The sequence below is a fragment of the Thermobia domestica genome, chromosome 13 (assembly GCF_964235325.1).
Source record: "Thermobia domestica chromosome 13, izTheDome1.hap1.1, whole genome shotgun sequence".
Classification (NCBI taxonomy): Eukaryota; Metazoa; Arthropoda; class Insecta; order Zygentoma; family Lepismatidae; genus Thermobia; species Thermobia domestica.
The window spans coordinates 25880065-25892557 of record NC_137466.1 but is presented as its reverse complement, the minus strand read 5'-3'; the positions used below and the strand labels follow the sequence as shown (position 1 = coordinate 25892557).

General features: G+C 36.4%; 1 protein-coding gene across 5 annotated transcripts in view; it reads right to left on the bottom strand.

The window, feature by feature from the left end:
- Positions 1-12493, bottom strand: part of LOC145668055 (uncharacterized) — a 59508-nt gene that overhangs the window by 14742 nt on the left and 32273 nt on the right. For 4 of the 5 annotated variants that reach the window (XM_081735546.1, XM_081735543.1, XM_081735542.1 and 1 more), the window contains one exon: positions 6282-6892. In XM_081735546.1, coding sequence (XP_081591672.1) covers positions 6282-6823 — 542 coding nt within the window. In that variant the 5' untranslated portion in view covers positions 6824-6892. Of the gene's footprint in view, positions 1-6281; positions 6893-10669; positions 10750-12493 lie in introns of all 5 variants that reach the window. The other variant, XM_081735544.1, reaches the window with a different exon arrangement.

The following is a 12493-nucleotide window of genomic DNA, read 5'->3' as shown; positions in this document are numbered from 1 at the left end:
CTCGAAGGCGTTCAATTTTTTAAAAAAAAATTGAAATAACTTTTAAAATTTGTGAAACAATACCTAACTTAATGAAAATTATATATTTGTATGCTAAATTCGAGCATTAATGATCTCACTTAACGGCTAACCTTTTATTATTTTCCCTCTCTTCTTCTTAAGAAGAGGCCTCTCATCAATGGTAAAACTAAAGAAAAGAACCTCATCAACAAGAAGAATGGAAAGCCATCGAGCAGCATATTCAATTATCAAAAAGCTGTCGTAAGTTGGAGTATTGAGTTTAAATATCTGGTTTATATAAAGCGAATCGTGTTAAGTATTATTCAAGTTTTTATTTAGAAATCTCTCTCCATATTAGAAATTAGAGTTATGTGTTGAGTATGAAACATTTATGTAAAATATTTGTCCTCTTCTTTAATATATGATCAAATGAATTAGAAAATACTGACTTACTATATGCTTTGCAAAATATTACTATCTGTACATATATCTACATTGTCCTTGATCGACCTCTTAAATACCCTAATTCTTGAGGTCTACTTATTCTCATGCTGCCCTCTCGAAGAATGAAGGAAATACCAGCACTACAATAGAAGGAAATACCAGCACTATAATAAATTGAGCTGAATAGAACCACTGGTTAATACGACCAGTCACAGTTAAATTTTATGACAATTAATCCGCGCGGAGTTTCGACTTTTTCTTCTCCTAATTGTGTTACGGATAAACTAATCATTTAGGGGGTACGTAACTGAGAACTTCATTTAAAAGACCAAATGAACTCACTTTATTCGGACTAATAAGTCCTCACAGTCACAGGGAGAAAGATGTGCAGCACATAAGATGCTGATAATGAGGCCAGTCGATTACTAGAACCAAAATTTATAGTCCTATAAAGACGAATGCACTTTAGTTTTTTTTCGTTTACGTTTTATATAGCACAAGTGAAGCAAACCTTTTATGACGAATAGTAAGTTTGATGTATGTTTTCCTTTAACATCAGATTTCTATGGTTCATCCCTATAACTCATTTAGACGAATTCGCCCTTCCAAGTAGAGCTCCCTCGTAAGTATACAGTATGTGTGCGCGTCGTGAGCGCGGGAAACTCGGGTTCTATTCCTGGCGGGAGCTCATCATGTTCGAATTCTATGTATATCTACGTCTCATATATAGTCATGCTGATTTAAGGGCCACTAAACTCCAAATTAAATCAAAATCACTCTTCGAAGTGCTCAGTGATCATCATTTATACGGATGCAATTATAAAAAATGCGTATTAGTGTCTCGGTGGGTGAGATTTTAATATAAATAATTTTGGTGCAGCAAACATCTGTTTAAAATTAACTGATGGATTGATTAATTTTAAGTTAAACGCCCCTTTTAACACCTAGGCTATAGAAGACGTGGACCTCCACCTTAAAGTGAGATCCGAACCACATGAGTTCCTATCGGGAATAGAACGCGGGGTCCCGCGTCAAAGGTGCATACGGTAACCATATATCCACGAAAAAGTTCTGTGTGTACGCGTGAGTTTAATGTGTATTATATATGATAATAATATAAATAGTACTGACTCTAGTATCAAATATTGCATTTAAAAAACAATTAGAAACAACAATTACAAACAAATATAGTTCTCATTTGTTCCTTTTCTTTTTTAAAAAACTGGATTTCCTGAAGATTTCATGTACAATTGTTAATATGATTTTGCTGTTAACACTATTCAATGTTTTTTAAATAAGCTCTCTCAAGAAGTACTTTTGCAAGATAGATCTTCAAGTAGCTTACTTTTAACATCCTGTTCAAGAATTGTCCATTTCACCAACGTTAATTATTTTATAAATGTCCTAATGGAACCACTTATTAGTTTTAAAATTTTACAGAACTGTGTAAAATGTTTTGTTGTTTAAACACTTTTTAAGAATATTATACGGCTGATACATTCTCGGCCCGACCCCCATCCGAATGTACTACCCTGATGTAATTGAGGTCATGTGAAATGTTTATCTTTTATGTGTTTAAGTACCAAATTTCACGATTCAACCATGAATTTTTTTTATTTTTCAGGTAATTGAATGAACCATGGCGGAGCCAGATGTCAAATTCACCAAAGAGGAGTTGCGAGGTGTAATGAAGTTGTTCTTCTTGCAACAGAAGTCGCCCAAGGAAATCCATGGTTGCATGCTAGACACATTGGGTGGACAGTACCCTTCATTCTCCACTGTGAAGAAATGGTCTGCGAACTTCAAGCGTGGTGAATTTTCAACAGAAGATGGTGACAGGTGTGGCAGGCCAGTGTCAGTGTCAACTCCGGAAAAAGTGGACCAAATTCATGACCTGATTTTGAGCAACAGACGGATTTCGCTTCAGGAGATAGCTGACCAAGTGCACATATCCAAAGAACGTGTTGGGTCAATAATCCATGATCAGTTGGACATGCGCAAACTTTCTGCGAAATGGATTCCGAAATGTTTGAACGCGGATCAGAAACGCGAACGTGTGAGATCATCGCAGCTGATTTTACGGCATTTTGCGAACTCCAAGGACGATTTTTTGAATCGGTTTCTTACCCAGGATGAAACGTGGTTGCATTACTTTGATCCGGAAACCAAACAGCAGTCATGCGAGTGGCGCCACTCAGGATCTCCAAGGCCCAAAAAATTCAAAGCACAAAAGTCCACAGGGAATGTGCTTGCCTCAATATTTTGGGATAAGGATGGTGTTTTCCTCTCAGACTACCTTCCAAAGGGCCAAACCATAACTACAGGGTATTACTGCAGTCTGCTGGCAAAGGTAAAGGACGCTATTAAAGAAAAGCGCCGGGGAAAGTTGACACGAGGTGTCTTGTTCTTGCAGAACAATGCTCCCGTCCACAAGGCTGGCAGAACAATGGATTTTCTGAGGGACCTAGGGTTTCAATGCATTGACCCCCCACCTTACTCGCCAGATCTTGCCCCTTCTGATTATTATCTGTTTTCAAGACTCAAAACAGCACTGAAAGGACAGAAATTTCACAGTGATGAAGAGGTGATAACAGCTGCGGAACAGGTTTTTGCAGACCTTGAGATTTTTTTTTTTTTTTTTTTTTTGAGGGGTTGGAGAAGTTGCAGCATCGAAGTGCCAAGTGTGTTGACCTTCGAGGGGACTATGTTGAATAGCCTCACACTTTCATGCCTGCAGCTCAAGTCCTTCTGGGTCGGGCCGAGAACTTATCAGCTTACCCTCGTATAATGGTTGACGAAAACGGTAGTGTTTCTGGAAATGTCAAAACTACTTATAATAATGAGAAAGGTAGGAGATATTTTAAAAAGAAACTTAGCACTCACCAACGAACAGAACTGACCAGAAATAGCGCACTACTCTTTCAATTTGAACAGCCAAAATGTAGCACTGCTATATTATCCTACGCAGAAATCTAAACTTGGAAAACTTTTTGGTTGTATATTAAATTTTACAAACCTATACTGGAAATTTGAATTAAGCTGAAGTGTAAAAAATTTCTGAAACTTGTTTCATGTAATAGCATAAACGGAAATCATATAAGCAATAGTTCGTTAGAAAAAACACTGTTTATTATTAATTAGTGTTTACTGTCCATTATTAGTACCAAAGCTATGTGAGATGAAACGCATTGTTTAAATTGGGATCCGAACAATTACTCAAATATGTGCCCTGAAAACTAGCAACACTAGCAATCCAACCCAAGATCCTGATACAGTATTCCAACAACTCATGTTCACGGAATTAGCTTTCAGTTACAGTCAAATTAGTTTGTTACGAATTTTACAATTATTTAGTTTTAATTCTCAAGCTTTATGGGGAACTGAAAATGCCGTTCATCTTACATTCCCTTCATTAGCACCACGAATTTATTTATCAAAATAAGTTCAGATGTACAAAGGTGATTATACTAATTTGTGTATATACGTAATATAAAGAGGTAATTACTCCTGCAAAAAGTTTAAATTATTGTAGACAATGAAAAACAAAGAAATACAGAAAGTAACCAACAGATTTCTGAATTCTCCTTATTTTCTTCTTCACCAAGAATTGTCCACAAACTTAGTGTCAAAATTTAAATGGTACGTCACAATTTTTCAAGAAACACCTGGCTGAAGTGCAGAAAGTAATCAACAGATTTTCTGGAACTCTGGTGTTATCTGTGACAATAACTAAATTTTCCGAATTCTTTTACAAAAGTTTTACAGGAAAAAAAATTAAAAGTAAAAACATGCAGAAATAATTAAATAACCACTAACCATAAAGTAAGAATATTACGTTTAATGTGTATCCATCCATACCCATAACCAAATTATTGACTGCTGATTGAGGTTTTTTACTCCGACGACATAAACTTTCAATTGTACGTTTGATCTGAGTTAGTACACGAGATCTGAAAGCAGAGTAGATGCATATGCACGAAATCTTTTCTCTTGTTAAAAGAGTTCAAGAATACCGAAAACAAAAAATGACAATGAAGTTAAGCTCCGATATAGGATATTCTCCAACTGTGTCAATAGATATAGTTCTGGATTTGATTAGGTACTATCAACATATATTTTCCAACATCTTTACATTAATTGATCGATATCTAATATGACGTTCCTTTTCAGCACTGCGGTTATATGAGATGTGGACTTGCAGCTAACATGGGATACGAATTACATTGAAATAGAACCTGTGTCTTCTGCCCTGAAAGCGAATACGTAAACTATATAGCCGTAAAAGAGCTCAATACTGTATTTTTGTTATTTCCTACAATAAGAACGTAGTATAGAAACAATGATAAGATTGACGTACCTGATTCATATTTTCTGTGAAAATGCAAGCAAACTTTTATATTTTCCATGGAAAATATACAATGAAGATATTGTTGCAATATATATATTAGGGTGGTCCAAAAACATATGAAAAAACTAAAGTTTTAAATTCACTAATGGGTCACTTGTTATTTTATTTCTACCAGTCACATGCATTCATGAGGAAAAAATCACCAATGTAGGACTATATTTAGAGGTCGCTCAATCTTGCACAATATTTAACCGCTTAACTTAAAACCACGAATATATTCGTGCAAGGGAAAAAGATCTAAATGTGATTATAAATTGAAACGACGATTCCTTACGTTGCGCTCCATGCATCTGAATACATGGGTGTCCGCTAGGTGTGGGTAACGTTCATTTAGCTAGTTTTGGCTAGTATTTTGTGTTGGAGGCCATTACTGATTAACAAAGTGATGCTTTTTCTCTGTGAAATAATGGTATTTTTTGCAAAAAAGAATACAATAATTCGCAATTGATTGAATGAAATATTTACTTATAATGTAAATTTGTGGTCTCGAAGGGGGGGTCCGGACCCCCCTCCCCCTTGGCTACGTGCCTGATCATAACGAAAAATTTATGAATGCAGCATTTATGGCGATGAAAAGGCATTTATGGTATCTGTCTGAATTCCTAATTCCTCTTTCACTTGTTGATCCCTGCGTGTCAGATTCAACAAAACAAGCGATAGCCAACAATATGGTAGTTAAACCTGAAAAGAAGAAAGATATGAGAAGAGCAGATGGGAACAATTTCACGACGGCAGCTCATCTGGAATCCTATGCTACAAGGCGCAATGTACTTCTGAACGATGGTGAAGAACAGGCAAAATCTTTCCTTCAAAAAAATCCTTCGTCTTAGATAACAAATGAAGTATACCAAAAAATGAATACAAGTGTTGGAAACCTGGCTGTTGTAAATGATTGTGCTCAAAGAGCTGTTGCTTTTATTCAAGCTCACAACAGTTCTATAACGAAAGATGAGGCCCAGAAACAATATTTGGTTCGTGTTGTTGCTCTACACCGTAAGAAAATCAAAGACTTTAAGAAGGCTACACTAAAAAACTATTAAATTATAAACAAACATTTTTATATGTGATTTAATAACGAACAGATGCAGTATGAAAGTGAATATGGAATATGATATAATTTTATTACGTTGTAACGAATATTACCTAGGTACATTAAAAACTGTCAACTTTGAGCGAGTACTTAAACATATTTTAGAGCCTTAATATTTTGCAGTTTTGTTTGTTGGCGTCATAGGAATAAAGGAAGGAATGACCCGGATTAAAATTCGTAAGTTGATTTTTTTGGACCACCCTAATATATATACACGCTATTACTGTTATATACCTAGTCAAATAATAATAATAATACTTAAAATTCTTAACTTATTTTATGAATATAATTGTCTATACTACTTTCACAATAAAATAAGAGAAGCTTAACGCAGTTTACCTCATTTCTTCTAACGGAGGTTTCACTGTCGATTCCTCAATCGTAATGCCTAACGCTGCAGTAATATCGGTCAGATCGTCACCAGAGCAGCTTTCTTCTGAGTTCTCAAATTTCGTTAATGATTCATGGCTAGAATCATATGCTACACGTACAGATTTATCATCTTGGAAAGTAGCTAATTGAGTCTTTTTATTTGTTAATAAATCACCCCCATTACAGGTCTCGTTAATTATACGTTCCACAGGAGATGACGAAGACTTCACCTTCACATCAAGTGACAAAGGCGATAAATTAGATGTTTCTTGTTTAAAAATATTTGTCTTCAACATTAATGTTGGATCCTCAGTCTTGATTTCCAGTGTTGGAAACTCAGAATCACTGTCACTGTTTTGGTCATTGTTCACGTTTTTAATTACATGTATTGTGTTTTCAACATACTCGTTTTTAACTGGAAACTTTTCAAGGCTATCTTTCAGTAAAATAAATGGTTGCACTTCGTCAACATCATTATTGACATCCACAAACTCGAACTTAACACTCATATCCAATACAATGTGGCGAACAACTTCGTGAAATTATCAATGTCCAGCGTCACAAGTTGTATTGTCTTACTGAAAAGTGAGAAGAAAATGAATTAAAATTCAATCAGTATTTTAATTTATAGTAGTCAGCTAAAGTGGATACTAACTTATCCATTCTTATCTGCAAATCTGGGATAGTTCTGATCCGAATATAGTTTATTGTACCTTAGAACGATTTTTACCTTTCTTTTAATAATAATAATAATAATAATAATAAAGATAGGAAAACATGTTCATTTCAAAATAATGGGTAATACAAAAAAGTTACGTATCCACTTTTGAAGCATTTTATACAAGGGAAAGTTTTAGAACTGAGCTAAAGCTGTAACACACCTTAACTTACTTTAAAAATTAATATAACACATAAATGGCATTGTACGAGATTATATGAAGAATCTTTTTAACAGCATGTATTTCTGAACTATTTTTAGCACTGCACTGCAACTTCTGACACCAATTATATGTATCATGAGTGGGCTTATGAGACGAATTATTACTAGGTAAACCAGTACTTGGGCTATAGCTTTTTTTTTTTTATGTGTGTGTGTGTGTGTGTGTGTGTGTGTGTGTGTGTGTGTGTGAAGTTCACTACACAGATTCAGAAATTGATATAGGTAAAGAACAAAGTGTACGTAGGTAAAAATTTGCCTCTGTAAAAAGTGCCACGGAAATACTGTTGATGATCCAGAGATATTTGACGAATAATTCCTAGATTGCATCGAAGTAGTTTGCATGACATACCTGTATCAAAGCATACATGAAAAACACTGGAATCTCGCCAAAATAAATCAGCTTTGTGATTTTTTCAATTAGTTCATGGAAAACTCCGGAAAATTCCTACAAGACATTTAGGTATATGGCACACTGCCACCAAATTTTCCCCCAGGCACTTAACGACTGTCCAAAAGCAGGAACGTTTCGACCGTGCAATGAATTTCCAGTCATGGTCCCAGTGGAAAGTTCCTTGTGCAAGATCAATATCGAAAATGAAAGCACTGACCAAATGTCAAGACAAAGTGGGATGGAAAGGACTTTTTCATACTATTAAGAATGTACCTAAAAAATATAAACGATGCTCAAAAACTTTTCTAAAAGTAGTTTTGAAAACACATCCAATGGTCAGGATGGCGACAAAACTTACGGGAAAGAATTCCCTAGCTTTACCTCGTTTTCCAAATTTAATCTTAATTTTCCCTGGTATGTAATTAATACAGTCCGGATTTATGTGCAAAATGCCTGTTTATAGTAACATGCAGAAATGTATGGAAAGTGTTTTCTTCTTTCCAACGGACTTGCAAGGATTCGTTTGAGATACATGTTGGTGCATATAAGTGCATATTTTGAGTGAATTTCGATGTGCACGCATATTTCGTAAACTTTGCAGGATACTGCATATTTCCGAATTTTATTGCTGCATACTAGCATATTTGAGAGTATATCACAAGAAAGTAGGTTATATTTAAAGTGAACTGACTCACTTTGTAAACGCAGATGTAAAGTGTTGTATAGAATAAAGTGTTGTATCCTATCCTAAGTTAGTTCACCTAACTTGTCTTGCACACGGTCTTCATTGCGTAGCAGAAACAGATGCTAATATCCAGCAGTAGAGCGCTTGTATCAAATGTAAAGAAAGTATTTGTGAAAGGACCATCGCAAGTACGTATCTTTCGCGAAGCTGCGAAAAATTTTCCAGTACCTTCTCAACCAGTGGAGCTCGTCGCTAGAAGCTAACCGTATTATGCAGATAACTTAAATCAAGTGAAGACAGTTGTAGACTCAGTAAGTCCGGATGATGCAGCCGCTATTTTGTGTCTCAAAAATGTTTCTCTACAAGTGACATTGAGAACAAAATTAAGTACATACACTCGAGAATACCTGAAATTATCAGGCAATTGGAATCCCGTAAGAATGCTTTGCAGCATTCACTCTCCTTGTTGGGCGAATTATCGCAGACTTTATCCAGTGAAACAACTCACGGTCTTGCGAAAATAGCGTCAGATAAACTATGCAAAGTATTAGGCAAAAATCCCGGATACAAAACACTCTGTGCCGTTGCAAATGTACTTAATGGTGAAAACATGGAATTGAAAGAGAACGTAACACAGGAAGAAGCTTTTCGACCTACAAAACGGTTCTTACTGATAAACGCAGAGGGTTGACAGAAGGAAACCTAAGGAAGATGTTAATAGTTCATTGCAATGGAGATCATTAAGATAAGATATTTTTGTAAGAAACTGACATTTTCTCAGTGTATATTTCAGTGCATATGTTAAATTTTTTAATGTATGTTTTAGTGCATATTTTTAATATTTTTCGTGCATATTTTGGGGTTGGTTTGTGCATGGAAATCCGGGCTCTAGTAATTAGTTACACAGACTTTCTTATGCTGATAGGAAAATAAGATTATGAAAACATGACAACGATTATACATCAGTAACATATTTTTCTCTAAGCAACTAAAATGAATAATTTAAAAACAAATACAACATATTTTATTGTGAAATTACAAAACAATTATACAATAAAAATTAGTAAATGAAATGAAATGAAATCTTTCAGTTTTACGTCCCGCGGTTATGCCGGTTAGGCTAAAGGAGACGGTGGTGAGAAATGAATAAAATGGTGGAATGAAGAAAGTGGTAGGAAACGGGAGAACCCCGAGAAAACCCACGAGCACGGTGTTTGTTCACCACAAAGTCCACATGGTGCGAGCTGGTATCGAACCAGGGACTCCAAGCACCGAAGGTGAAATAAAAATTTAAACATCTTCCTAAAATTTGAGTATGTAACTTCAGTCACATGATGAATGTTTCGTGATGTATAAAAAGAAAAATGCCCCACAGTGAGACACTCATCGAGGAACGATGGATACATAAAACTGGTTGCGATATATCAACATAACCTTTAGAAAAATATTGTATTATGTAATTCATTTTACTTCACCCAACGCTTTATTTCCTCATCAATATGGGTCTAGGTCAAAACCCCCACAGCCGAAACCCCCACACTCAAGAAATGTCAAAACGCCCACACGATCGGTCATAACTCCCACACAAATGGACAAATCTCCCAAACGCACGAACGGTCAAAACCCCCACAGCCAAAACTCCCACACTCAAGAAATGTCAAAACACCCACACAATCGGTCATAACTCCCCCACAAATAGACAAAACAGCCACACATAGCAACGGTCATAATCCGCACATAAATGGACAAAACTCCCACATGCAGAAATTGTCACAATTACCTCCAAATGGACAAAAAACCCACACAATCGGACAAATCCCCCACACTCTGAAATGATCGTGATTGCACGTCTTTGTTGCGGCTCTTTATGACGCCCACTTTAGTGTTTCTGTCATTAGAAAACAGTGCAAGAAGAATAGTTGCAACATCAGTTTAAGTGGAATAAAAAATGTTATTGAAAAGTACAAGGGCAAGACATGCAACCAGGATCATTTCAGAGTGTGGGAGATTTGTCCGATTGTGTGGGGTTTTTGTCCATTAATGTGGGGATTGTGACCGTTGCTATGTGTGAGAGTTATGACCGTTGGAGGTTATGACCGATTACCAGTGTGGGGGTTTTGGCTGTGGGAGTTATGACCGATTGTGTGGGCGTTTTGACAATTCTTGAGTGTGGGAGTTTTGGCTGTGGGGGTTATGACCGATCGTGTATTTGGGAGATTTGTCCATTTGTGTGGGGGTTATGACCGTTTGTGTGGACGTTTTGACATTTCTTGAGTGTGGGGGTTTTGACCTGTTCCCATCAATATTGCATGTATCTTTCATTATTTTAGTCTTCTTACCTCCACGCTCGTTCAGAATGATCTTTATTTTCGTGTCTTCAGCTTCTTTACCTTTTCTTCTTGTCGTTGATTTGCTGTTTCTGCAAAATAAGCACAAGAATTTGTGCATAATGAATCCTGAATTTCCTTATGAATAGTTTCTCAAAGCCACCTGAAGAATCTACTGAATCCTACAAATTCCTGTATATAGTTTCTGTAATTTCAGCAAAAGTCCAAAATGTCCAATTCCGTTACTGGCTGACATTTCTTAAAGTGTGTATGTGTGTGTGTAGCAAAACCAATGATCATGTCTTTCACAGGAAGATGATTTCGTCATTTCCTACATCAATTCGCATACATGAACTAGATGAACTGGTTTTACGAACTTGTTTTGAATCGCATATTTTATCACGTCTGATAAATTGTTGTAAACAAATAGACTGAGAGGAGAGTCGGTCAGAAGTTCAGTAAGGAAAGACTACTTCTGAATTAAGTAGTGGTACTGGGAGTATCTCATCTTAATCGGCGCTGATTGGCTGACATACCACGTGACCGGACCACGTGGTATGATGCCACAGGCGTCAATACACACTTGATTTTGGCAGGGATAACTTGACTGACTTCCTAAATTTTGGGAGGACTGCACAGGACCACACTCTATTAAATACTGAAAACTGACAAATTTAAAAATTTGGTATGCGAATATATGACCGGGGTAAGTACGTAAGTTTGGCTGGTCCATCTAGTTTTCTTTCATGGATAAAAAATGGCCAAAAATTTACATTTTCGAGGTTTTTGATAAAAATTTATCATCTTTGATGAGGCATCATCATATTATATGGTTGAGTACAGGGGCCTATTCTTCTTTATAAGACATGGGTACATTGATGCTCCCTTCTCAAAATTTGGGAGCAGTGTGTCGGCACACCGCTTAAATTTGATAATTGTCAACAAAATCTGGCAAATGTTCTCTACGACTCGAACATACGTTTTACCACAGAACTGCCAGAAAAAGGTATTCCCTCCCAGGAAGTGGCTCACACACTGGAGAAAAGTCGGAGAGATACTGGGATTGAGAAAGGGTTTCATACTGCATCTCACGGAAAGTCCCATCGTCTTTTGTGGACACCATGTCTGTTGACCATTACTGTATGCTTGTGGGCAAGTTTGCGTTACATTTCATAGAATTCAGAACTGTAGTAGTTCAAATTGATGGTTTCACCTTGGCTGAGAAAGATATGGTGGATAAGGCCCACCACACACCAACAAGCCAGTAACAACACATTCTGTGGGTGAAAAGGTTCCTGGACGTTGATTATAATCCAACCATTGTCCTGACCATTTACGACTGTCAAGACAATCGTGAAGAATGGTCTCTCCTTAGTTTCACTCTGTCCCTCAAGTTTCCTTGAAAAAAATTGCATAACCATTCTGCATAACCTTGCAAGCTCTTGAAAGGTTCTATAATAGACATACTTTTTCTTTGGTCTACCTTTTTTTTTTTTTTTTTTTTTTTTTTTTTTGAGATAGCTAGTTTTGAACAAATCTTCGACTCATCACCTATGCCGATATCTCAGCTTAGCGCTGTCCTCTATGGATGCTTCTCAAACATGTTAAATGCGGTTGCATACTAATCTTATTCCTATATTGATTTCATTCGTAAAATCTCTCTGTTTCTCTAAGTCATCAATGACCCCCTTATATTTGCTGCCCTTTTTGAACAACTTCCTAAAACTTTAGGGCCAAAATAACAGTACCTCTAGATAGGGCTTGACGAGTACTTACTATTACACCTATTGATCAACGTCTATCTTCTGGGATTCTTGGCAATGGAACTGTGAATAA